The sequence below is a fragment of the Pantherophis guttatus genome, chromosome 4, assembly GCF_059756535.1.
Source record: "Pantherophis guttatus breed Tessera chromosome 4, ASM5975653v1, whole genome shotgun sequence".
Classification (NCBI taxonomy): domain Eukaryota; kingdom Metazoa; phylum Chordata; class Lepidosauria; order Squamata; family Colubridae; genus Pantherophis; species Pantherophis guttatus.
In genome coordinates, this window is record NC_142066.1 from 26,645,857 (window position 1) to 26,673,753 (window position 27,897).

The following is a 27,897-nucleotide window of genomic DNA, read 5'->3' on the forward strand; positions in this document are numbered from 1 at the left end:
CCCACCTTAAGACCATGGGATGTGGCAGAAGTATTTAATAATTCATCGTTCTTTATACTCTCATCTTTCTCCTGCTCTCTTTAGGAGAAAGAATGAGCAAAGCTTAAAATACATACCTCTCTCTGTCCAATTAAAACTGTAGAGGAGATTTTTTAAAAAATCATTATTCCCCCAAGGCACACACGCACACACCTAGTTTATCTCGCCTCAATCTTGGTAGTTGATTTACCCATGCTAGCCTCTGATTACTTCTGTCTCTCTCTCTTTTTCTTTTCTTTTTCTTTTTTTGCTATGGCTGAGTACACATACAAAGTCTAATAGTTCCGCCTATTATTCTCTAATCTAATCTATGTATTCCATATCAGATCTCTGCACCGGCCCCCTCCCATTCTCAATAGAAACAATAGTCTCCACCTCTCGACTGCAACCCCCCCTTCCCTTGTGCGCTCTCTCTTTCTCTCGCTCTCTCTCTCTCGCTCGCTCGCTCGCTCTCTCTCTCGAAGTCCGTGGGATCCCCAATCGATCCCCTCCGCTCATTCCTTGCATCACCTTCTCCTCACTGAAACCTGTTGACGGGATCTGCACCCAGGTAAGAGGGAGCGGGGGGAGGGGGGAGGGGGGAGTCCCGTGGGACCGAGTAGGAGAAGGGGTTGAGTGTGCAGCCTTTGGAAGAAAGGGGGGTGCGTGAAGATAGTTGCGAGGTGCAACTTGGGGAGAGACAAAAATGTGGGGTCACAATCTGGCAGAGTTTCCAAGAAGGCAGAGACTTGGCAGAGTTGTTCGGCAGGTGATATTCGGGAAATGGGGAAAAGGCTGAGACAAGTTGGGAGGAGACTGCTATGGGGCCAAAAAGGGAATTTGGGGGGCAGTGGCTGGAATGTAGGGGTGAGGAGAGTGAAGATTGGAGGATATCAGGGTAGAAAGCAATTCAAACAGTGCTTCTTCAAAGAATAAGAGGCATCCATAGTGTAATCTGGAAAACATAGGGACATCAGTTGCACAGAGGTAGGATATTCAGGGGAAAAGTTGGGGTGAAATCAAAGGTGTCAAGAATCAGAGATGGCTAAATTGATTCCTGCGATGGGAATTGATGCAGAGAGCAATTCTGGGAAGCTATGAAACTGATTGAGAACTGGTGGACTGAGGCAAGGTTGGTTCAAGAAAATACCTTTATGCAGACTTCTCCCTCTCCCCTCTCTCTTTAAAAAGAAAAAAAAACTACCACAAGTCAATTCAGCAAATTCATCCTGTGACTATTGTTTAAGAAAACAAATTCATGTAATTCATGTAAAATAAGCCTCGGACCAATACTAATTTCAAAATATACTGCTCTATTAAAATGTCATTAAGTGTCCAACAGAGAGAAATTCCTAATTCACTTATAATCATCTCACCATCCCTAAAAATTGGGGGGGGGGGGAGATAGAGAGAGGCTAGTGCTGCAAAACATGCTCTAATTGGAGTTTGAAATTTTGTTGACTGACATTCCATTTCTCATGTTGCATTGATCTACTAACCTTTGATTTCATGCCTGTTTTACCCTTTTTCTTCTTGTTTTTATTTAAATGCAGTTCTGTCTACTCAGAAATAAACCTCAGCTCAGTGAATTCAGTGGAAATTGATTCCTATAAAGTGGCTAGACCACTGCAGTCTTGTAGCGCATCAGGCTATTTCAAACAGTACAGTTCGGATGTTTAGAATTTTTTTTAAAAAAAATCTGTTGTCAGTTTGTTCACTGCACCAACATCCTAACTTTTAACCTGCTTGCCACAAAGGAAACGGGAACCATGATTTTGAAAAGATGGGTTTAACAGTATTAATGGTATTTCAGCAACAATATCTGTTGAAATGTTTTCTGTTAGGAGAAAGAAATCAAAAGGAAATCTCTTTATAAAATAATCATTCACTTTATTCACCCAAACAGGGAAAGTTTGGGCAAATTAGGGAACAGCCAGAAAAGGGTTCCCAGCCCAAATTTTGGGAAGTGAAGAAGTGACTCACAGAGTGGATCATGGGATTGGGAGAAATAAATCTGTGAAAAACTCTGGAGTTTGGTTCAGAAAAATATAACTAAAAAAAGAAAAGGGTTTGGGTCCATTTCCTACAAGAATCAGCAAATGGGTGTAGTAAGGTTATGTAAAACATAAAAAAATAAGTGGAGATAGAATCACCAGCTTAGTCTCCTCATTTATTCAATTTTTTATGTAACATTTCCTACATGCATTGATGTATTAGCTTTTTCTGATACATAAAGGTCTGTAGATTTTAGATTTACATTTGCAATAGAAAAAATGAAAACATCTTCTTTTCCTGAAGTCATCATTCAGAATAGAAAAATAAAGGTGACTTTTTTAATGTGACTTGTGACATCTATTTAACTAATAGAATTGATGATATGGAATGTAGTGGTGATTTGGGGTATATATAGGAATACAGGAATGTTGTGGAGATAACACACTTTTGGGAGGAACCATAGACCTCTTCTTTAGTAGTAAATTAAAGTGAGGGGTTACTAAGAGGATTCCAGTGAAAGTAAGTTACTAAGGACTAAATGCAATCTGTTAGTAGGCTGGGAAGAATCCTAAAATGTCAAAACATAAAAAAAGCAAATCAACAAGCACAAGCATGCTTAAAAACATTGCAATAAGGCTGGACAGGTCTTTAAGGAAGCTCACAGTTCTACTAAATGAATTCTCAGTCATCATTCAAACTCTATATACTGTACCATGCCTTACCAACCATTTTCTGCACATCTGTTTCTGAATACAAGGGGTTATCATCAAACATAGTCAACATAGAGTAAGTAGCCTTAGGCTGTTAGGCTGTTTGACATAGCCAATTTCCTATGGTTTAGTCCATGTTTCTCAACCCTGGCCGCTTTCAGATGTGTAGAGTTCAACTCCCAGAATTCCCCAGCCAGTTTAAGTGCAAACATCTGAAAGCAGCTAAGGTTGAGAAACCCAGTTTAACATCAAGGTTACCGTGATTAGGAGACGTGCATTTCTTGCCTAGAAAATATCAATTTTTTCTGCCAGAGTTTTTTTTCCCTGAAACCTACCTGAGATACCCTATAAAGAAAATAATGAAATGTTCAGCTCAAAACTTAAATATTGGTTATTCCTCCTGTGACACAAACAGTAATAGATATTTCTTACCTAATACAAATTGTAGTTCACCATCACAAACAGAAATACTTGCTCAAAGAAAGAAATTATTTTGGTTTCCTTTAAAGATAATGCCTGGTTGAATTTCTCAATTCTTCCGACAACAAAAAAATCTTTGCCTTGCCTTTTGCCTCTCTGCAAAGTAGCAAATTTGACCTGCCAATCATTCTCGTTTAGAGGGAGAATGAATCAATAATATTTATTTGGTCAATGACAAGCAAAATTTAAAAGTACAAAAACAGTGTGAAGCAAATGAATACAATAATATACTAACAAGTAGCAAAATAAATCATGTAGTATAACATTCACTCCTCTATTACTATGTTAATTCAGTTGTTACCCAGATGATATATCTAAAACATATATATATATCTCCCCCCTAACAATTCATCAAACAAACAGCCAGTTTGGTTTAGTGGTTAAGGTTCTAGCTAGAAAGGGGGAGACCATGAGTTCAATTTCTGCCTCAGCCATGAAAGCTAGCTGTGCAATTTTGGGTCGGTCCCTCTCAGTCCAATCCACATTATAGGTTATTGTTGTGGGGAAAATAAGAGGAAGAAGGTGTGTTGAACATGTTTGCCACCTTGAATTAGGAGTGCCAGTTGGTCTAGTGGTTAAGGCACCAAGCTAGAAACTAGAAATCCCTGAGTTCAAGTCTTACCTTAGCCCTGAAAGCCAGCTGGGTGACTTTGGACCAATCACTAGGAGACAGGGAATTCTAGTCCTGCCTTAGCCATGAAAGGCAGCTGGATAACTCTGGGCTAGTCACTCTCTCTCAGCCCAATCCACTTCACAGGGTTGTTGTTATTGTGGGGAAAATAGTAGGAGAAAGGTGTGTTGGATATGTTTACCACATTGAATTATTTGTAAAAATAATAAAGGCAGGATGTAAATAAACAAATATTAGTTAAGATGTTTCAAACCCGAAGTATTACTTAAAACAAAGGTAATTATGTCTTTACTAATTATATCTTGCTATGCTTTCATTGCAGTAACATAAAATTTAGCTACTGCCCATGTAATGAATGGTTTTAAATCTTGAAGGTGAAGGTTCATGTAAAATTTATCTGGCCTTAGAGGGAATTTATGAATTAGGAGTACAGGGTAGATTGACCTGATGTCTCTATAAAATTTATAATATAATAAGGGCTCTGTAAGGGAGATATGCAGCTTAACAATGTGATAGATGAGAGAGAGAGGAAGAGAGGCAGGGAGGCAGGGAAGAAGAGAGAGAGAGAGGGAGGGAGAGAATGAGAGAGAATGTGTGAGATGATTTCAACTTCATTGTCACCACATGGGTGAATCTTGAAAGATTTACATACAGTAACCGAAACATTAGGCTGCATTTTAAAGTTTCCCATTTCTGGAGAAACCGAATGCCACTTATTAAGAACATATCCGTATTTCCTTGAGAATCAAGCCCAATTCAAGCAAGTTTGCCTAAACTTAAGGCAGCTTTGCATACCAATGTACAACTGAGGTAGAAATAGAGGATGAAAATTAATGAGTGAATTTTTCTCCCCTTTCAGCATAGCTGATTGTTCCTCCAATGACTGTCCGCCGTGGAGATCGTGCATCAGTTCCTATCCGAGAGCACATGGCCATCGATGTGTCCCCAGGACCAATACGGCCCATTGCCCAAATCTCAGCTTATTTTCCACATCCTGGGCTGGAAGGAGTGCTGACGACACAAGATAGGATGAGGGGTGAAGGAACAACTGTACCCCCAGGAACTGGGGAAGGAGAATCTACTGAAGGATATGATTCAGATGAGAACAGTAAGTATAATTCCCCTGTCTGTAGAGAAGACATGAGCTTTGATCAAACTATCTTTTAATCCAAGAGAAAACAGCTGGCTACATCGCACATTCCATGAAGATTCTCTTTCATTGACTATCACTTCACATTCTATTCCTATGTTTTAAGATAGAGACTACTTCAATGCAAATTCCACATATAGATGCTTGACAGTTGGCAGTTGGATTTGTACAGATCTATGTGCCATACAATACGTTTGTTTGATTTTGACGTAGCAGAATGTGTGAACTAACTCATGAATGGTTTGTTCAATCAATGTGAACACAACCATTGTGGTTTGTCAGCCATGGTTTATAATTTAGCAAGATGTATGATCTAAGTCACTATAGTTTGTTCAATAATTCAAACAAGGCTAAGAATAATGTGCGAATAGAACCAGCAGGACTGCCTCATATTGCGCCCATCTACTCACTCATATTTAGATTTTTTCCCCACACACCTACAAAGGCATATTAAACTTTTGTGAATGGCCATCCAGAGGCTCATCCTTCACTTTAATGTCAACTTATAACCACATTGACATCCATATTTTCTCAAATGCTCTCTTATCCAAACAATATGTTTGTTGTAAACAAGTCTGTCTTACGAAACAGTTCTCAAAAATATGGACAATTGAATCTTCACTGATTGATTAGGTGCCACTGATTCAACAGTAATTCCTGTCACAGGAAAAAAAATGTTCATCTTCTCAACTTGTCTCTAACAGAAGCTCATAATTCCTCAAGGAATGTTCACTGGAGGTTTTTAAGAGGAAATTGGACAGCCATTTGTCTGGAATGGTATAGGGCGGGGTCTCCAAACTTGGCAACTTTAAGACTTTTGGACTTCAACTCCCAGAATTCCCCAGCCAGCTATACTTGGAGACCCCTGGTATAGGATCCACCAGGGGGTTGGACTAGAAGACCTCCAAGGTAACTTCCAACTCTGTTATTCTGTATGTCCTTGCTCCCCCTCCAACCATCATTTCTATTGCTTTCCCTTTCTTCTTTGTTTCTCAATCTTACCTGGAATACTTTATCTAAATCCACCCTCGCTTACATCACCTGCCCAAAGTGAGATACCTCTCTTCTAGAGAGGCATATTCCTCAGTTCCACTTCCTTCAAAACATTCATCCACTGCACTGTTCACTTAAAAGTGGTGTTTGTATGAACTCTTGTCACATTTATGGCCAATGTTCTGAGGAGATTTTTGTGAACAGGTCTGCCATTATGATATTTAAGTGTAACCATCATGTTGTTCTGAATCTTGCTTATTCTTTGTCATATATGCTATAAAATGTCCTTCACGACATCTCCTCTCCCCTATCATTTGCACACTGATCTGGAAATAAAGTCTAGTGAATCTCCTGAGGTTTTAGGCTGAGTGAATGCAGGCAAGAACTAGAAAACAGAATCCTATCTTTGCCCTGAGGCAGTCGTACTTAATTGTAAATAGCCACACTCAGTGCACAATAAAATAATACATGCACACTGGCCCATAGTAAAAGATAAACTTAAAAGGTCTGCAGAACATGATTTGGTAATTTCTCTTCTCTAAAGCACAACCGGAATGGGGAAAGTTGTACTTTTGAGCAAACTTACTTAGAAGATCTTATAAAAATATTATATATTTTTTATAATATGAATAATATATATGATTCTCCCCCCACCCTTTGCAAATCAATCTATTTAGTATGAGGCAAGATTAAGAGACTCAAGTAACAGGGTTCACATCTGGAGGGACACATGAAAGCAACTTGTCTCAACCATCCTGGGCTCTTTTTGGACTCAGAATTTGAAACAGGCACATGCACAAATTCATGTTTATCTTTCTCATAAGCAATTCTTGTATGGCCAAGTTCTCCAATATTTGTTTCGTTACTTATAATCTACTGTGATTAAAGAGTCTCTAGATTGTCGGACCCAAAATCAAGAATGATACAAGGCAATCATTTCAAGCTGAATCCTTTATTGTTTCACCTCTATAGACAAAATCTTATCTGACTGAGGACTCTACATCTCTGTGAGGTATTAGGGTGGGTCTGTCTTCACCCTCTTTCTCTCACACTCGGCATCTGGGCTGAGTTGCCTCTTACTCCTCTGGCATGCACCTCCTCCCTCCTGGGGACCCACCTCCTCATTACATTAGATCACAAGGTACGGTGAGCTTATTCTCCGACTCTGCTACCCGTCAGAGCAGAGCTAACTTTAGGCTAAAATTGAGTAGGCACTGGTTTAGAGTGCCAAACCTTAGGGAGCACCAATGCCTCCCCGTCTCCTTCCAAAGGAAATGCTAATCTTGCATCAATAGGCCCTGCATCACAGCTTTCTCAATACAGGGACTAGACAGTGATACACAAGCACAGAGCAGTATAGTTGGGACTTTGAAAGGTGTTCCTTGTGGATTTTGGGGTTGGCTTGAGTAGTCAAAATGGCTGAGGGGAACCTCCAAGGCTTCATGGGATTATCATTTGCTGCTTGGGGGGCAAATCAGTGGTGGGTTTCTACCAGTAGTGGCAGCAGTGGGAGGCTCCGCCCACCCATCCGGACGTCATCATGGACGCTCTGCGCATGCACAGAAGCGCCATGAGCACTCTCCCAGTTCCGAACGGGTAGCGAAGGTAAGTGGAAATCTCTACTGGGGCAAACGTGGGGAAAGGCTACTTGGGCTGCCTGTGAATTTTCCGGAGACCTGTGGTTGGCAAATGGATTCTGAACAAGAATGCAACTAGCAAATCTGGGTTGCAAAAATATGCCTAACCATTAGGTGGCAGTAAAAAGATACAGAAAACTCTGTGCTGACCTCTAAGTGTTCCTCTGAATCCCTGAAACCTGGATCTGGTAAACTGTAGCTTTCATGCTGATACTGTTCTTCTCACAGGACTCACAATGCAACTGGTATTGTAGTGGGAGAGGCATAGATGAAGGAAAGAATTGGTTCCTGTGCACATTTATTTTTAGGACTAGGAGAAACACTAGATAGCCATTGGATAACCAAATCTTTTGGAAACATGCCCTGTTCTCACCTTCTTGTGCTTGTGCTTGTGCTGAGACAAATAAATATGCGCATGCTTTACCAAATTCAAAGCCTGAAAAGATTTGGTAAAGCCTGTGCACATTTATTTGTCTCGGCGCAAGCACATACCTACTATTCCTGTGCAGAGAGTTACGTGAACTACGGGTATCAACAGTCCTCAAAAATGTAATGGCACTAAAAACTCAAGATGTCGGTTTTTCCCCTTTTTCCATCAGAAGAGTTATTGAAGTCCCACAACCCATGTTTCTGGGACAACCTATGCATGCAAATGTTCACCCAAGCATCTTCTCTAACAAAAACAACCTCACAATCTCACACCTCTACTGTTAACATAGCCCAGCATAAAAGAGACATTACATTTATATGCTCTCCCACAGGTGCATGTACGCACACACACATACAGACACCGACTCCCATAAGATGGGAGGGAGGGAGGGAAGGAAGGAAGGAAGGAAGGAAGGGGAAGGGAAGGGAAGCAGGAAGCAGGAAGGAAGGAAGCTTAAATGAATAGTAGGTACAGAGCAAGGGAAGGGGAAAAAAGGAAGCCAACATAGCGTTGTGCCGAATTTGAGGTGCGGCTTGGTAAAATAGAGACAAATATCAGGTATTCAGCTGAACAAAAACGGGCCCCTCTAACAGAGAGGAAGCCCCGAATACACAAAGATTCTTGTATTTATACCTTTTTTCTTACACTGCACCCAGCAAGGCTGGCACATAAGAGATACAGGAATCACCCAGAAAGTCTGGCACACAGTAGATAAGATATCAAGATGTTCTTAGTATATAGGGAGGTTCTTTAGGGACACTGGGTGGTCCCTGGCATCTCAGGACATTGGGTGTTTCCCTGGGGACTTTCCACAGACCTGCAGGTATCTAGAGATAACGGTGCCATCTGTACATACACACCTTCTAGGCTCTCCCCAGATTCCAGGTCAACAATAGGAGTGAATACTGTAGATGAATGGATCACAAGAGAATGAGAGAGAGAGAGAGAGAGAGAGAGAGAGAGAGAGAGAGAGAGAGAGAGAGAGAGAGATCTATGCTACCAGACAAAGGCATGCACCAAAACAGATAGCCATCCAGAAACCCTTACAAATAAATGTATCCCAATACAAAGAGGAGAGGTACAGTCTGATAACACATGTGTAGGAACATGTAAGTCCGTTTCATGTGGGCTTTAAAATTATGCAGCCTGGCTGAAGGCCAGGGGATGAGTGTGAGAAGAAAGGAAGAATGCATTACGGGTTTTTGCTCCTGATCTCCATGCATCATTCATCAGCAGTTTGTGCATGCTCGCCATGCGCTCTGGGATCTGGCTTTTCTCAGGCAGAGAAAGGGAGCCTAACCACTGACCACTAGCTCCCGACTAGCAAGTAATGCCTGGAATTGATGAGTGAGGAGAGGAAGCCCATCCTCTTTCTTCTCTTCCGGTTGAGTTTTATGGACTCAGGACTAATTAACTCCTTCCTATCAATAACTAAACCATGGTTTAGTGAAGAATTGGTAGGGTGCATACTACCTGCTGAGCCGTTAAGTGCCATAAACAAGACACAGTGGCTGTGCTTATATAACACAGCCAAGCTGGAAAAAATTATGACTTAGCGCATTTGGTGAACAAGCCCTATTTGTGAAATGGGGCAATAACGATAGGCCAAAGGCTAAGCAAATGGAAGTGAATTTCCTGCCAAAATTGACAAAACGCAATCCATGACCCAGGCCAAGAAACCTTTTTACTGTGGCAGACTATTGATCCATACAATTTATAGATCAATCACAACGTCTTGGAACACATAAAAGAGAGAATGCTTTGTTCTTGCCACTGAGGTACTACAAATAGATCCTACATGGCTCAGATTAAGTCTTCTAGATGGGACTTCTAGAGATGGCTGGGTGGGTTGGATGGATTTATTTGCTCATAAATGTCATCCAAATGTGTAAATACTTTTATGAAGATAGGAGCAAGGGAAAGGCTCTAATTCACGAAGGCCAACGAGTTCTCCAGACCTAGAGAAAAACAGGAGCAGAAGTAAATAGTGAGTCCCCAAGATATGATCAAAAAGTCAAGGTGGCAGAAACAATGATGTGATCATTGCTGTGCCTGGTTTTTAGGTGTGTCACATATGCAACGCACTTAAAAAACAAACAGATCTTGAATTGCACTGTCGCAGCTGCACTCTTGATTGCTTTTTTAACAATCCTTGCAGACACCCCTGTGACTCCTGAATAATTCACAACTGGGCAACTGTCCCAGAGAGAAGACATAGTATTCTAGGAAGTTTAATTTGCAGGGAAAAAGAGGCAGTGATAAAGAAAATAGAATATTTCTTACACTTACCTTTGTGGAGTCCTTGGTGGTCTCTGAGCTTGATTGTTTGTTTTCAGACGTTTCATTACCCAACTAGGTAACATCATCAGTGTATGGGGATGTAAGGGGATCCCCTGGTTTTCTTCTTAGTAGTTCCTTAATTAGGATTTTGTTTTCTGCTTGATGGTTTGTCTTGTCTTGCTTATCTGGGTGTTGACTGCTGGAGAAAGTGTATTCTGGTTTTTTTGTTTCCTTCCTCTCTTTTGAATGGTGTGTTAATGTGTTTTATTTCTATGTGTTTAGTGATGGCTGATTCAGAAACGTGTCATGTTTCTTGCTTTGTCCCAAGCTCAATTATTATGCATCTTCAAACACATCTACTTTATTTGTGCAGTTAATTCAGGACATCACATTCAGTTTTTCTGGTGTCTAAATTAGATTATCAGAGGGAAAGGGAAGTGGGGCGCTTGAGATATTCAAGATGAAAGTGTGCACTTCTATGCATAGCTCACAGACAGAGAACATTTACATAGAGATGTACAGAATTTGGAGTAGAGGATCATTTTGACAGGCAGTATTGGCCAGCCAACAACATAAGAGCACCGTCTGATATTATTTGAACTCACAGCCAATCTTTGTGCAATTGTATACAAATGGGCAAATGCAGAGATATAAACCAGTTCAGATATGGCTATGCTAGCCAAGCCTGATGGAACTTTTAGTCAGTTCTTCTGAAGCAAGGTTGGGTGGGGAAAATTTGTCTGGATCATGACTGGCTGGGGAATTCTGGGAGTTGAGATCCGCATGTCTTAAAGTTGCCAAGGTTGAGAAACATTGGTCTGGACAGATGGATGGAGCTGAATTTGCAGATTGTGAGTGGGATTGGAAAGAAAGCTTGAAGGAAAACACTGATAAAATGGATCTCTTTTAAACATTTGTTTTCCTTACTGCTTGGCCTTTTTCTAGCAACACTTGGGACTCTTGAATTTGATATTCTCTATGATCCAGAAAGCTGCACCCTTGACTGCACCATCCTACGAGCCAAGGTAATCATTCTGACATTTGTTCCTTTACTGGTCCTCAAAAATCTCTTCTAAAGCAGCTTCTGCAAATTGGTGGGGTTCGGACATCTCCTGTAATTTTTTGTTAATGGAGACACAGCCCGTGCTGGCAATGGGGGATAATAAAGGCTGCTACTCAACTTACTTGGAGAACAGAAGGCTGTGGAAGGTTTGTTGAAAAGACACTGTTTGCTTTTCTAGCACCCTCCATTCCTTTGTATTCAGCCTTTCTGCATCACATGTTGCGTTTTCATAATAAACGGCCTTGATTTAATAAAAGAGGCCACACCGGGGTGGGAAATCTCATTATGGAACCAGCAATGCTCATTTTAGCTTCTCTTTTCTCCTCCAAACTCAGCCCCTTCTCTCTACCCCATCTACAAAGCCTTTAGAAGTAAGGCAAGTACCCTTCAAGTGTCAAACCAAACCTCCAGGGTCTTCACCCAGCCGCTTTACTGCAACCCTGACCCTCAACTCACACACCAGCAATACATAACACCCCCTCCTCCCTTTCTTCCTTCCCAGCTGGTGGGCTTGCAGCATCTTCAAGCATCTCAGCGGCGACGCGCCAGGCAACCGGGTATCCGCAGGCATCTGGCGTTGCTGTGGCAACAGAAGAGGGCAAGGGGGGGGGGGAAGCATGGGAAATACTGCGGCAGTTCAGAACCACAGCAAAACTAACCCAGAGCCTGCCACTTCGAAAAGAGTAGATGACCCTTATTCCCAACTGGCAGGTTTCTGTTTCCTTGGCGTCACCCTCTGCATCTCTAGAGATTGTGTGCAAACTATTTAGAGGGTATGTTTACATGAGTGAAGCTTTAAAAATATTTTTCTGACTGGTCTATCGTTTTCCCTGTGGCAATTCCCCAACGAGGATAATTTAGCTGGAATTTCTGCAATGGCTCTGAACAGGTTTAAAATGCACAGCACCAATAGTTCTGGGATTTGAAGTGACATCTTTAGGCCACCGATGGCATAAAGGTCGCCTTCTTAGCCAGGAAGGTAAATTAAGGCTTCCGTAATGGAGTTTCAAAAAGTCCAACCGCAGTTTAGATATGAATTCCCTACAAACTATGCTGCTTGGTGCTCTGTTCCTTATGGCAGAGAGCTCGCCATTTGTAATTCTGGAATAATCTAACAAATTCATTACTGGATGGAGAATTGATTGCAATCGGGAAACACCTAGAAAGTCCCACTGGTCAGTATGTAGAGTGAAGATACACTATGGATGTTGAGGAGTGGATTTATACCACGGTGGTGAGGCCACACTTAGAATCATTGGCATCCTTCAGTCTCAAGAGACTATGGTATCGTACCCTGGAAGGAGGTCCTAAAACAGCATCTAGTGTGACTAAAAAGGCCAATTCGAGAGTGGCAATCCCTTCCACAGTGATGGCAGATACATTCTGTCCCCTGCCCAGCTCCCAGATTTTGCTGGTTCCAGGACTGCCTCTTTACCTTAGCCTGCCGAACAAGTGTCTCTTCAACTAAGAACACTTAGAATAGTATGTACAGTTTTGGTCACCATGATACCAAAAAATGCTGGTACCCTAGAAAGAGTGCCAAGAAGAGCAACAAAGATGATAAAGAATCTGGAGGATAAAATATATGAAGAATGGTTGCAGGAACTGGATATGACTAGTTTAATGAAAAGAAGGACTAGGGGGTGACAGGATAGGAGAGTTCCAATATCTTAGGGATTGCCACAAAGAAGAGGGAGTCAACCAATTCTCTAAAGCACCTAAAGCACCACCAAAGGGTAGGACAAGAAGCAATGGGTGGAAACTAATCAAGGAGAGAAACAATATGGAACTAAGGAAGGACTTCCTGACAGAACAATTAATCAGTGGAACAACTTGCCTCCAGAAGTTGTGAATGCTTCAACACTGCAAGTTTTTAAGAAGAGGTTGGATAATGGTTCAGACCATTTGTCTGAAATGGTATAGGGTTTCCTGCCTAAGCAGGGGACTAGAAAACTTCCAAGGTCCCTTCCAACTCTGTTATTCTGTTCTGTTCTGTTCTGTTCTGTTCTGTTCTATTCTATTCTATTCTATTCTATTCTATTCTATTCTATTCTATTCTATTCTATTCTATTCTATTCTATTCTAATTGTACAAGGAACAGTTAAGGGAACTAGGTATGTCTAGTCTAATGAAGAGAAGGATTAGCATGGCTATGATAGTTGTCTTCCGGTACTCGAGGGGCTGTCACAGAGAAGAGGGGATCGACTTATTCTCCAAAGCTCCAGAAGGCAAAACAAGAAGCAATGTTTGGAAACTTATTAAAGAGAGATCCAACATAGAACTAAGGAGAAATTTCCTCACAATGAGAATGATAACTCAACAGAACGTCTTACTTCCGGAAATTGTCGAAGATCCATTACTGGAGGTTTTCAAGACAACCCTTTGACCTGGATGGTGTAAGGTCTCCTGCCTAGAGCAGGGGGTTATATTAGAAGACCTTTGGATCCCTTTCAGCCCTATGATTCTATGCACTAAACCCCCCAGACCTATTCCATGGTGGGAGTCTTAATCATTCAGACACTTAACAGACTATGCAATTCTTGCTTTTGCCTACGTAGAGCCGTCCTCCTCCAAGGCAGAGCTGAAGAAAGTACAGGTAGTCCTCAACGTACAACGACAATTGAGATCAAAATTTCTATTCCTAAGCAAGGCAATTGTGAAATGATTTGCACCTCATTTTACAACCTTTTTTGCCACACGTTAAGTGAATCCAGCTTCCCTCCCACCCCTCCCATTGGCTTTGCTTTTTGAAAGCTCACAAATGGTGATCTTATGATCCCTCGTGCAGCAATTGTCGTAAATACATGCCGGTTGCCAACATCTGAATTTTGATCACATGATTGTGGAGATGCTGCTGTAGTCATAAGTGTGAGGAATGATTTTCATTTTTTCCAGTCCCGTAACTTTGAACAGTTGCTAAATGAATGGTTGCAAGTTGAGGACTACCTGTACTAGGTCAACTATCAGGACCCACTACATGCAGACATCAACTTCTCTCTCTCTCACACACACACGCACACGCACACACACACACACTCCCTCTGTTCCTTTTTTCTTTCTCAATCTTTTTTTCCCTGTTATTCTTTTCTTCTCCCTCATAAATTGCAGATTGTCAGTGAAAAAGCGAATAGCAACGAACTCCTTTCTCCAAAAAAAGGCTGCCTGTGGAGAAAAGACAAAGATACTCTTCCCCAGAAACCTTAGCCAATCCCTTGCAGAAGGATTTTAATAAATAAATCCTGCCACCCTCCCCTTTAATCAGCAAGTAGTTTCGAGGAAAGGATCAAGCTGGCTTTACTGCTTACAACACTTACAGCTGAAATGAAATTAGCCCAGAGTATCACATCCATAAAGTGGAGTGGGAACACAAATATCTATTTTTGAGCTGGAATTTTAAAATTTTGAGAAGGGTGGAGAACTTTCTACAGGCCTCCGAATATGTGGATGTGCCGAAAGAACAACGAAGGATAACCCAAAGGTGCTTTTTCTGGAGGCAACTGGACTTTCTTGTTTTTTCTTTGAAGATGTTTCACTTCTCATCCAAGAAGCTTCTTCAGCTCTGATAGGATAGTGGGGAATGGATTTATATTCCTTCATTCCTTTTGCTTCAACGACCCTCTAAAAGGATGCAAATGACCAGCTGTCGGCAAGAAATATAAATCCTTCCATTCCTCACCATCCAGTCAGAGCTAAAGAAGCTTCTTGGATGAGAAGCAAAACATCTTCAAAGAAAAAACAAAGTCCAATTGTCTCCAGAAAAAGCACCTTTGGGACAACTATAACCTGGATGACTGAGAATTTCTACAAACTTTTACGAAGGATAAATAGAGTGGAATTAATGCCCATGTTTTTTTTTTCCCCAGGGACTGAAGCCAATGGATTTTAATGGCTTGGCTGACCCTTATGTCAAACTACACCTCCTTCCAGGCGCTTGTAAGGTAAGCCCTGGGGGTGGTCTGCCAGAAGGGGGTCATAACAGGTCAAGTGGCTACAAGCATGTGATTGAAGCCCTGACCCTCATTCGTATCCAGCATGATGTAAAAGGGTCACCAATTTGATTTTTTATTTTTACTCTTGGTAAGCACAGTCTGAAATTTATTGTGTCTCAATTTTGGTCCCACATAGCCACAAAACTTTATGTGAATATATAATATCAAGGCTCCTTCAATACGAGCTTGACTCCTTATATGTGCATTACATGTTGGTTTTGGGGGGAACAATATGGAAGTGGCCTTGTCTTTCTCTTGGGATGCTTGTCCAACTTCCCAGATGCTGCAGGCTTCTTGGAGACTGAAAGTGGGGACAATGGTTTGGTCTAGTGGGGAAGGCACCAGGCTAGAAACCAAGGGACAGGGAATTCTAGTTCCACCTTAGACATGAAAGCTAGCTGGGTGACTTTGGGCCAATCACGAGGATTCTCTGAATTCTAGTCCCGTCTTAGGCACGAAAGTGGTCTGGTTGACTTTGGGCCAATTACCAGTAGACTGTGAGTTCTAGTCCTGCCTTAGACATATAAGCTGCCTGGCCAATCACCAGGTTTAGTTTTTAGTCCTGCCTTAAGGATGGAAAGCCAGCTGGGTGAGTGACTTTCAGCCAATTACTCTGTAGAAGGAGTATTAGCTATGCTCGCCTCCTTGAGTTACTGATAAAAATTTAAAAAGGCAGGATATAAATAAATAAATCTCTCAAAATTACTAATCCAGCACATTTGCCCATTCAATTACTAATCCAGCACATTTGCCCATTGCTGTCAAAAAAGCACTCACCTCCCCTGCCTGTCACTCTGCTCTAGAAAGAAAATTAAGAAGATCTTGATTTAGTGCACTTAGAAATTAAATGGGAACTGAAGAAAAAGTCTCCAGTGGTCAGGATTTCTGTAATCCAATATTTCTCAATCCTCACAATTTGAAGAGGTATGGATTTCAACTTCCTGAATTCCCCAGCCAGCTTTGCTGACTGGAGAATTCTGGAAGTTGAAATCCATATCTTTTTCAAGTTGTTAAAGCTATGAAACACTGCTGTAATCTAATTCCCTTTTCTTTCAATAAATCCAGTTAAAGAAGATTTCACAAAAGTCTTCTCCGTTGCTAGGATTTTGACTTAAAGAGTTTAGAGCTCAGCTGCAGGACCAGAAAAGCCAAAAAGGCAGTGATAACCATGCAGTTGAAGCCCTATCCCTTCTTTAGATATCTCACAGACATTTTAAAAGAGGCAGAACTTCAGTTGCAAGGCAGTGGCTGCCATCTTGAATTTTTGACTTTCTCCCTGCAGATCCCCCTGAATCTTGGAAATCTTCTCACAATCTCCCATCTGACCCAAACTCATCCTGCTTAAGTTTTCAAAACCAGCTAAAGTGTAATAGGTGCAGCCATCTAGCAGTGTGTGTATCAGGGGTAAAATGTTCCTGGTTCGGACCGGATCGCTAGATCTGGTTGCAATGGCGGTGGGTGGTTTGGAGAACTAGTAGCAAAAATCCCTGTTCCCCCCCACACACCCTTGCCCAGCTGAGCTGCATGATCATCAGAAGCTTTTTTTTTCCTTTTAAAAGCATTTTTTCTACAATCTCTTCGGCCAAAGAGGTTTTAGAAAAAATGCTTTTAAAAGTTTTTTTAAAAAGCCTCTGATGATCATGCAGCTCAGCTGGGATCTTTAGAGCCTTTTAAAAGCATTTTTTCTACAACCTCTGCAGCCGAATAGGTTGTAGAAAAAATGCTTTTAAAGTTAAAAAAAAAAAAAAGTTGGCCACGCCTACCCAGTCACATTATCCCCCCACCAAGCCTGCCCACGGAACCGGTAGTAACAAATTTTACATTTTACCACTGGTGTGTGTGTGTGTGTGTGTGTGTGTGACATTGGCATAGAAGGTGGTGAGGATAAACTTTATTTCACACATTAAACATTCTGAAGGAGAAATATAATTTGCCATGTATACCTGTTTATAAGCCTATCTGAAGATAAGCCGATCCTTCCATTTTTAACCAAAACACCAGGAAAAATATGCCACCTGTGGATAAATGGATGCTCAAAATGTTTATATGTATTAATTTTCACAATTGGTTTATCCATGGATAATCTACAGATTATCCATTTCTCAGGGTATTCTGATTAAAAATTTTAAGGGTCATCTTATCTGTAGATGGGCTTACCCGTGAGCATATTTATTTATTTATCAAATTTATATAGCTGCCCATCTCACAAAATGTGCCCTGGGCAGTGTACAATTATTAATTTTTTTAAAATGTCAATAAAAACTAGCATTTAAAAATACAAAATATTAAGAAAATTTATTTAGTAATCAAATCTATATAGCTTCCCATCTCAAGAAAAATGCCCCTATATACAGGATATATGCATAGTTTTGTCCTGTACTATATATGGAATGCAGAAGTACACTTTACATACAGGAGATACAGGTACTTTTAAAAAGTATATTTTTAAGTAGACTCACAGATACACTCTATCCAAGGATAAGTCAAATTCAATTTTTGGGGTGCATTTGGCACCTAAAATTCTGAGCTTATTCCTAGTGTACAGGTAGTCCTCGACTTGCAGCCCAAAATTTCTATTGCTAAGTGAGACATTTGTTAAGTGAGTTTTGCCCCAATTTCTTGCCACCGGTGTTAAGTGAATCACTGAAATTGTGAAGTTAGTAGCCGAAATAGGTTGTTGCCTGGAGCCTGAGGGATGGTAACAAGGCCCCGGAGGAAGAAAGCTGCAGGCCATCTCCCTTTAAGCTGGTCAGCTGCTTTCTGAGGCCCAGCTAGTCCTCGACCTATGACCATAACTGAGCCCAAAATTTCCATTGCTAAGCAAGACAGTTGTTAAGTGAGTTTTGCCTATTTTACGACCTTTCTTGCCCCAGTGGTTTAAGTGAATCACTGCAGTTGTCAAGTTAGTAACACGGCTGTTAAGTGAATTTGGCTTCTTCATTTGACTTTCCTTGTCAGAAGAGTGCAAGAGGTAATCACGTGACCATAGTAGAGTAGACTGTAGTGAAAGCTATGGCAAATCTACAGCATTCTAAAAAGCAGAGACATCACCCTGCCAACAAAAGTGCATATAGTCAAAGCTATGGTTTTCTCAGTTGCAGTGTATGGCTGTGAAAGTTGGACTGTAAGGAAGGCTGAGCGCCAAAGAATTGAGGCCTTTGAACTATGGTGCTGGAGTGCAAAGTGATCAAACTGGTCAGTCCTAGAGGAGATCAACCCTGACTGCTCTTTAGAAGGCCAGATCGTGAAGATGAAACTCAAATACTTTGGCCACTTAATGAGAAGGAAGGACACACTGGAGAAGAGCCCAATGTTGGGAAAGATTGAGGCCAAAGGAAGAAGGGGACGATAGAGAATGAGATGGCTGGATGGAGTCACTGAAGCAGTAGGCGTGAGCTTAAATGGGCTCCAGAGGATGGTAGAGGACAGGAAGGCCTGGAGGAATGTTGTCCATGGGGTCATGATGGGTCAGACACGACTTCGCGACTAACAATAACAATTAATTTAAGAGCCATGGTGGTGCAGTGGTACTGCAGCCTACTTCTGCTGACTGCCAGCTGCCTGCAATTTGGCAATTCAAATCTCAACAGGCTCAAGGTTGACTCAGCCTTCCATCGTTCTGAGGTCAGTAAAATGAGGAGCCAGATTGTTGGGGGCAATACGCTGACTATGTAAACTGCTTAGAGAGGGCTGTAAAGCACTGTAAAACAGTATATAAGTCTAAGAGCTATTGCTATTGCTAATTGCTGCTAAGAATAATAATGACAATTCATAGATTATGAAAAATGTCTTTTCTTCAAACTGTCCTTGGACTGTGAGCTCATCCCCCGCATGTTCTTCACAGCATCCTACCGGGAATTCCCTCTGATGCTGAAGTTTAGCGCACACAAATTTTGCATAACTTATTCGATAATAAGAGGCTTTTAAACTAGCTGTAATTGGAGTTTGGAATAAAAAATCTCTGATTGCCGAAATTACATTATCTCAGGGCCAAAAAAGATGTGACAAGGGAATATGTGACCAGATCTTCCAAATTAATATTTATGATTATTTATGTACGCTCAAAAACTAGCACCGTAAGCCTGATGGTAGGAAGCAGCTGGGAGGAGCAGGTGCTATAAGTTTTTGCCTGTATTGTTTTCCCAGTCTAAATCCACCCACTTATCTTGAAGCAATTATTAGCCAAGCTGGAGGAAACGGAGAGCTGGTCTAGGTATTTCTGATCTTCTTCCCTCCATGAGGGTAACACCAGCTTTGGGATTAGACATCTTGTGTGTACTTTTCTATCTCTAGTTGGCCAAATGAAATTAACACTTTTCCATAAAATCAAAATCACAGTGCAATCCATATCACAGTCCTGGTCAAAACTAGAGTCTCCTCTCAGGAGTTGCTACACCTGGGTTCAGCTGTTTTACTCATGCCAAGGACAACATGTAATTGATTGGGAGAGGGAAAGAGATTCAGAAGTTATGAATCCCTACTAGCTGTATGAGAACAAGAGGCAAAGCCTGGGGGCTGAGTCAAGAGAGCACTGAGCCCAGAATCTTTATATGTCCACAAAAGCTGCAAGTTTAGTCCCGTTTCTAGCACCAATTTAGTGCTGACCTTTAATTGACTAGATTCTTCTGAATAGACTTGAGCAATAAATCAGTTTAACTAAAACTTAACCTATGCTCCCGATTCTTTGCACCTGACAATATCATGTGCACAGGGGGAGCAAGAAACTAAATAACAAATGCAGCATTTTAGCAACACAGCATAAGTACCTCTTCTAAACAGGAGTCCTGATGTGGCATGTGTATAAGTGCAGAGTATGCAGTACAACTGTGCAAAGTTATTTTGGTCATTTGGATGAAAACAGCAGATTCTGCAGACACTCTGATTCCCCAGTAAAAGGATTCAAATTGTTTAGAGCAGGGGTGGGGAACGATGGCCCTTTTATGACTTGTGGATTTCAACTCCCAGAATTCCTGGGCCAGCCAATTCTGGGAATTGAAGTGCACAAGTCATAAAGAGGCTATTGTTCCCCACCTTGTACAAGGAATAATAGGCTAGATTTAGCTAACACACTAAGCCAGAAACCTTCTATTTATGTACATGCTACTAAAACTCTGATTTTCGTAACTTTCAACTGGATGAAACGGTGCATTTTATAGAAACAATTGTTGAACCAAGGTATCTCAAATGAGCTAAGTTACAAAATGCATCCCAAAATACAGGACCCATGCCTCCCATGGAATTGAAATTTGGCAAACCTTATAAAACACTCTATGGCATAAAAATGATCATAAAGCATTTTATTACATAATACAAAATGTCATAAAACCTTTCCTGCGCTGATGTTGGACTGTGATATACAGTTCAACACGAGCTTTCTTTTTTTTAAATATATTTTTATTAAAAAATTATCTTAGTATAAAATACAACTGGGGGGACCGTCCATTCCTTACCCAGCTCTTGCTCCCCTAGCACTTTGAAAGCATGCAAATGTGAGTAGATTAATAGGTACAAATTTGGTGAGAGGTTAAACAGCATTCTGTGTGCCTTAGGCGTATAGTCACACTGGCCACATGAACACGGAAATTTTTTTCGGACAACAGTGGCTCCCTCGGCTAAGAACAGAGATGAGAACTGTGCCCATGAGTGGACAGGGAAATATTTACTTTTTAGAATTAAAGACAACAGGGGGAAAGGGAAAGGAAAGGGTTAGAGGAGTTAGAGGAAGGGAAGGGGAAAAGAAATGAAAAAAGGAAACAAAAAGCAGTGACTTATGACCTTTTTTTGGTACAATAAGATGCATTTTATATATGTATGTATGTATGTATGTATGTATGTATGTATGTATGTATGTATACATATTTGTTTTCTGAGGTTTTTGCGGGTGTTTGTATGTAGGTCTTTGGTTATTCGGGTTTTCTCCCACGTAAAATTGGAAGTGTCTTGGCATATACATATACATATATATATGTATATGTATTTCTCTTTAGCTGGGTTTTTCCTACATAAACCAAGATTTTTATGCAGCCCTAGTTCAGTGAAATCCCAATCCATTAGTTTCTAGGCTTTTTTTCCAGCAACCAGCAAGCTCCCTGCTGCCCATTGGGAGACTAAGGAGACTAAGATAGATCTATTTCAGATTTATAAGCCCTCATCAGTTAGCCACACCTTCATCCCATGTATCCTATATATAAAAAAGCAAAATCCACTCACTCATCACGAAATCTCCAGAACGGCAAAGCCTACAAACTTGAAATTTGGCAATACGTTCCTCTTGACTTCTAGATGCTTGCTAAGAAAGGATTTTTAGAAATGACCATCAGATCATTAGTATTTCATATAACAGTATGTTCATAGACAATATATTAATATGCTCTGATACTAAGGAGTTAAACATTCTACTCCCCCTCCCCACCTGAAAAGTTCCAACTGCCACTTGCCCCACATTCCGTTCCCTCCGTTCAAACTGGCAGACGTTCCACTCCTTCACTCAGGGGAGCTCTGGGGCTCTTTACAGTACTAAATGTTGCTACCTCACCAAAATGTCTACGCCTTCCACCTATGGAACGGCTTTGGGACTCAAGGCGGCGGGAGAGATATTCCCTTATGTGTTTCAATCACCGACCACCACTGAGCCAACGGACTGTGAACCGAATTTCTCCTGCATAGTGTCCCAGCCCCAACTCACTTCTTACCCTGACCTCCTCAGTTCAGACGAATCTGTTCTTTATACTGTAACACCAGTTAAAGGGAAAAGACTGTCTTTCTGCTGCCCGGAAGTACAACGGATGCTTCAGAATGACGTCTTTTGGAGCCAGAGAGGTGAAGGAGGGAAATTTTATGCCAACATCCAAAGTGCAGAGGCAAGTCTACCACAGGATAGGGAGTATTATGGTGGTGCCTCAGCAGCAGCCTTCGTTTCTCCAGATATACTTTGTTGGTGATGATGACAATGAGAGTCTGTCAAGACTATGGGGATGCTACAATGGTCGTAAGTGTGAAAAATGGTCATAAGTCACTTTTTCCCCGGGTATTCATCCAGTAAGTTATAATTTCAACATTTAACTATATCAAATAGTAACTATTAGCCATTTCTATAGCAATAACCCAGTTGATTGTCAAAACCCCAAAGCCAACATTTTATTTTATTTTCCTCTTTCACACAGAAAGTCCAAAAACGGTTTCCAAGTAACCATAAAACTATTTACATTCTTATCCCTAATTAGCACAGTCAACTTCGCCATCTCCACCTGTTCCATCATCTTTTCAATCCATTCCACTAAAGAGGGAGTTAACACTTCTTTCAATTTCTGGGCATATAAAATTCTTACAGTCATCAATATGTATAGCAACAAAGTTCCATTTCCCCCCGCTCCCCCATTTCTTTATCTAATATAGGTAGTCCTTGACTTACAACAATTCATTTCGTGACTGTTCAAAGTTACAACGGCACTGAAAAATGTGACTTACTGTTTTTCACAGTTACAACCTTTACAGCATCCCCATGATCATGTGATCAAAATTCAATGCTTGGCAACTGATTCATATTTATGACGGTTGCAGTGTCCCAGGGTCATGTGATCACTTTTTGCGATCTTCTGAGAAGCAGTCATTGGGGAAGCCAGATTCACTTAACAACCATGTTACTAATTTATCAACTGCAGTGATTCACTTAACAACTGTGGCAAGGCATGTCGTAATATGGGCCAAAACTCAACTAATTCTCAGTTAACAACATACATTTTGTTTGTGGTTGTGGTTGAGGACTACCTGTAGTCCTAAAAAAAAAGGTTTGCAAAGTAAATCAACTTTTAAAATGTTCTAAATTAAACCTGTACCTAATTATTATTATTTTTATCTTCTCAATGTTTAGCAGAGGTGATAGTACTGTTCTTAACATGAGCTACTTTTAAGGGAGATATATTTCTGAATTTCTCCTTGAATTTTTAATAACTTTTCTAGTACATTGGGAGCTCTGCCAGTCAACAATCTGGTAAGGAATCTGGTAAGGAAATATTTCTGAAAGGATGACATAACATGAGGGAGCTCAGCAACACAACTGCAGTTAACAGCCATTTGCAGCATCATTCAATCATGGGACCACATTTTGTGATGGTTTTGCTGAAAACCAGCACCTTCTATTTTTTAACAAAACTCTGTCCATAGTGAGTCATTGGTTTGTTTACAAGCTGAAGTATAATTACAGCAGCCACTTTATGACTGCCACATTAACTTACTGACTACCGCAAAAAAATTCATGAAATTGTGCCAATCATATTTTTTGGCTGTCACTGACTTACGATTGTGATGGGCCATTACGGTTGTAAGTCGAGAACTACCTGAGCCTTAACGGGTTTAGCAGGATGAAGACGGAAAAGCATTGCAAATCCATTTATATCCTGGTTTCCCAGTACTCAGGACAGGGAACAGATTCAGGCTTTACTGTACAACTAGTCCTCGACTTATCACCATCCATTTAGTGACTGTTCAATGTTACAAGGGCACTGAAAAAAGTTTTTCACACTTACGACTGTTGCAGCATCCCCATGGTCACGTGATTAAAATTCAGATGCTTGGCGACTGGTTCATACGTATAACGGTTGCAGAATCCCAGGGTCACGTGGTCATCATTTGCGATCTTCTGACAAGGAAAGTCAATAGGGAAGCCAGATTCACTTAACAACTGGATTACTAATTTAACAGATGTAGTGATTCACTTAACAACTCTGGCAAGAAAGGCAATAAATGGAGGCAAAATTCACTTAACAACTGTCTTGCTTAATAACAGAAATTTTGGGGTCAGTTATGGTCGTAAGTCGAGGATGACCTGTAGCACTTCTCAACAGTTCTGTTCTTCCCTTTCAATTCCTTTTTCTGTTCAGGCCAACAAACTGAAGACCCGCACTCAACACAACACTCTGAACCCTGTGTGGAACGAGGTTCTCATCTATAATGGGATAACTGCAGAGGACATGGCTCGGAAAACCCTGCGGTGAGATAAAGCCCACCTTTCTTGCTTCCAATCTCATGTCACGGCCCCTTCCTCTCCTGTGCTGTCTTCCCTCAATGTGATTCTCCATTCTTCTTCTCTGCTTCTGCCTCCCAGAATCACTGTCTGTGATGAGGATAAATTGACCCACAATGAGTTCATCGGAGAGACGCGGGTGCCGCTGAGACGCCTGCGCCCTGGCCAAAAGAGACACTTCAACTTGTGCTTAGAACGGCAACAACCGGTGAGAGCTCAGTCAAAGAAGGTTGTATAACCTGCAATGACTCGGTGATTATCTGCATCTGATTCATTAGTAAGGCTTGCAAATTCAGAGACACCTATAGTTACTTTTCTTTGCTGGTCACTTTGGCTGTCTGCTACCCTCCCTCTTAAGATCCTGCTTTTCTCTAGAACTTGTATGAGATTTCCCCCTGCCCACCCACCCCAAACCCAAATCTCCTACTTTTTACCTGCATTTCACAACTATTTCTACCTTTTCACCAATTGGAATGATCAAATATTCCTAGTAGAACAATGCAAAGGCAAGAAGAGACTTACACACAGCATGAGCCAATTTATTTCATAAACAAATAGCTGTGCCTGGTTTAAAGTCAAAAACTGGTGGGTGAGAGAGATGATTAATCAGGGTTTTACTCTTTGGGAGACAAATCTCCTCAACCCCTTGCCAATGGTTAAAGAAAAATAGGCAAGCAACCCAAACCACGTACAGTTCCCTTTCATAGCTGGATGTGTTGTCCTGCAAACCATCATTCCATATCAGAGCAAGGAAATCTGCATTATAGACTCAGTGCCATTCATAGAATTCAGCTTTCTTAGGGGCAAATTAATGTAGGCTAATTTTTCCACCACCATTGAGAGCCACATATACAAAACACACATCGGTTCTATTGGGCCTGTCATTAAATTTCTTCATCAACTTGTCCCATTCTTCCGCACTTCTCCAAGGGGCCTTTACACCCCTTGATTTTTCTGGGGCCCTTGTTTAAAAGTTCGCTAAATTCTCTCCTATCACAACAGCTGGCATCCCCTTCTTCTATGACTGCCGCCCTGCGTGGAATCTCCTGCTATCTGAGAGAGGTGAGAGTTTTTCTCCCATCTTACTCCCGCCCCAAAGACGGCACCTGAAATTCCTCAACAGAAGGATAGGTCGGGGATGGACCACCTACTCCCTGCCAAGGGTTGTTGCCCCATTGGGGGAACCTACCTGCTGAGTAGCAGGGCTGGACCAGACCCCAAACAGAGCCACCCCCTTTGTTCCTTTCCTTTCTCCTTCCCTTGCCAACTGGCAAAGAATACTGCAGCTGGTCTATGGAAGCGATCTGAGCTTGTCACTTGCTCAAGAGTTCCTCCCAGGTCCTCCAATCACCCGAGAACTCGATGTGATGGCCCTCACCGAATTTCCCCTCCCAACCCTCTTCCCTAGCAGGCCTTCCCTCAACATGAAGTTAGGATGAGGGCTGGAGGTGGCTGTCCCTGAGAAGAGCAATAAGATAGCAAGAAGTTAGGAAGAGACTGTAGCAGGAATTGGCAAAAGAAAGCCCACTGTTGAGATGACATCCCAGGTCCATTTTCCGAATCTGATGCCTTCCAGCTGTGGTTCCCAGCTAGGATCACTGTTGACTCTGCTGGCTGGAATATTCCTTAGATGTACCTCCCACCTATTTTCATTCAGGAGTTCAAGGGGTGTATGCAGAATGCCCTTGCCCAGTTCTCCCCTCCAATAAACCTTTGGGATACCTTGGGGTCACCCACTGAGCTTCTATAGCTGAGGTAGAATCTGGGTCTCCCTGCTCTTAGTCCAAGACCATAACCATACCTCACCTGGCATGTAGTTCAGAGCAGCTGGAAGACGCTAAAATGGGGAAGGCTGCCCTGGGCTCAAGGAATTCAAAAGCCCAAGGCTGAATGCAAGGCCTTCTAAACGTTTCACCTGGGTCTCAAATTGTCCAAGGCCTAACTAAGGCCTAGTTCACACAGCCAGCTAAGCCAGGGGTCAGCAAATGTTTCAAGCAGTAGACACCACCAAAATTATCATTCTTAAAATGAAAATAACCATAACAAATTAAATGTAATTATTGATAAGAGTTTATGTTTTACCATTCTGCTCACCTTGGAGATCATGGTGTCTGTGGGACCCCTGCAGTAACCCTGCAGTACAATGCTTTACTTGGTTTGTGAACTCAGTTGTGGTGCTTCACAAACCATGGATTGTGACCTAGCACTTTATGCAAAGCTAGGCCATTGTGGCTTATCCAGCAAGGTATAGTTAAAAAAATAAATAATGATGTGTGAACCCAGTTGCAAAAGTTTGTTTGGGAAGGCCGGAGGGTGGGCATTTGACACAAAAGCATTCAATAGCCTTTCCTTTCCCCCACTGCATAGTTGGAACCCCCAGCTGGCTGGGCCCTGGAAGAAAGGGGTCGCATCCTGCTCGCCCTCACATACATCTCCGAACGTCATGGATTACTGGTGTCTATTCTCCGCTGCGCCCACTTAGCTGCTATGGATGTATGCGGCTACTCGGACCCTTATGTAAAAACGTGAGAAATGCATACATACAAAGGGAAGAGAGGGGTTCTAATCCTTGGGTAAGATCAATCATGCTTAAAGATGGTTGGGTGGGGGGAGAAGTCTAGAGTTTTGGGGAGGGAAGGAAGAGATGTAATTTAGTCTCTCCCATGTCTGCTTCAGACGTGGAAGCCTTAGCCTCAAGAGAGACTCTTTTCTTTAGCCTCCAGTCGATCAAGAGACCATGTGTAATGTTCCCATTTAGGAAAGCTTTTAGAGACTATCTTTAATAACCCTGGAATTAATGTTCGGAAGATGTCCCATTTGCTGTAGTCATTTCACATTTTCTCTCGGTGCTTTGGATTTATGACTTCTTGTTGAGTTTTTATAGTGGCGCTTTAGCGCTTGCACAGGCTGGTTGTTTTCCTGAGAAGGAGGACAACTGTCTTTATGTATGGGCTTAATCTCCCACTCTCCCGTTCCCTCTTCTTCTCTCTTCCGGCAGCTACCTGAAGCCGGATGAAGAGAAAAAATCAAAGCATAAAACAACTGTGAAGAAGAAAACTCTAAACCCGGAGTACAATGAGGTAAATAAAGGACAGCCAAAAAAGGTACTGTGTGATTGGGGGAATGAGACAGGGGGTCAGGTCCTATACATTCCTAACTTTTTATACTTATCTGCCCCATTGCAGGACTTTTTCTATGAGATTGAACAGTCAGATCTTGGTCATAAATCCTTGGAAATCACCGTTTGGGATTACGATATTGGGAAATCAAATGACTTCATTGGTGAGAAGATGGAAGAGGATCACCTAGATTTAGGGAAGGGTCATGTAGTCTAGGAGACACTGGGTGTGTTAATCTGGATTGAAAGCCTAAACCTTAATTCTGCAAGGACGTGAAGGGTCCTTAATGTTTTCTTGAGCCTGGTTGTTTTCTTGTTGACATTTCATTAACCAAACATCACCGATGTTACCTAATGATGGTGATGATAGGTAGTACTGAT

At 41.6% G+C, this 27,897-nt stretch overlaps 1 protein-coding gene across 2 annotated transcripts in view; it reads left to right on the plus strand.

The window, feature by feature from the left end:
* The first annotated feature begins 209 nt into the window (after positions 1–209).
* Positions 210–27,897, plus strand: part of DOC2A (double C2 domain alpha) — a 32,600-nt gene continuing 4,912 nt past the window's right edge. Inside the window, exons 1-10 of one of the 2 annotated variants that reach the window (XM_034419715.3) lie at positions 210–589; positions 4,694–4,942; positions 11,270–11,349; positions 15,251–15,325; positions 24,256–24,365; positions 24,480–24,606; positions 25,401–25,460; positions 26,766–26,923; positions 27,397–27,478; positions 27,584–27,680. In XM_034419715.3, coding sequence (XP_034275606.2) covers positions 4,714–4,942; positions 11,270–11,349; positions 15,251–15,325; positions 24,256–24,365; positions 24,480–24,606; positions 25,401–25,460; positions 26,766–26,923; positions 27,397–27,478; positions 27,584–27,680 — 1,018 coding nt within the window. In that variant the 5' untranslated portion in view covers positions 210–589; positions 4,694–4,713. The remainder of the gene's footprint in view (positions 590–4,693; positions 4,943–11,269; positions 11,350–15,250; positions 15,326–24,255; positions 24,366–24,479; positions 24,607–25,400; positions 25,461–26,765; positions 26,924–27,396; positions 27,479–27,583; positions 27,681–27,897) is intronic. The other variant, XM_034419716.3, reaches the window with a different exon arrangement.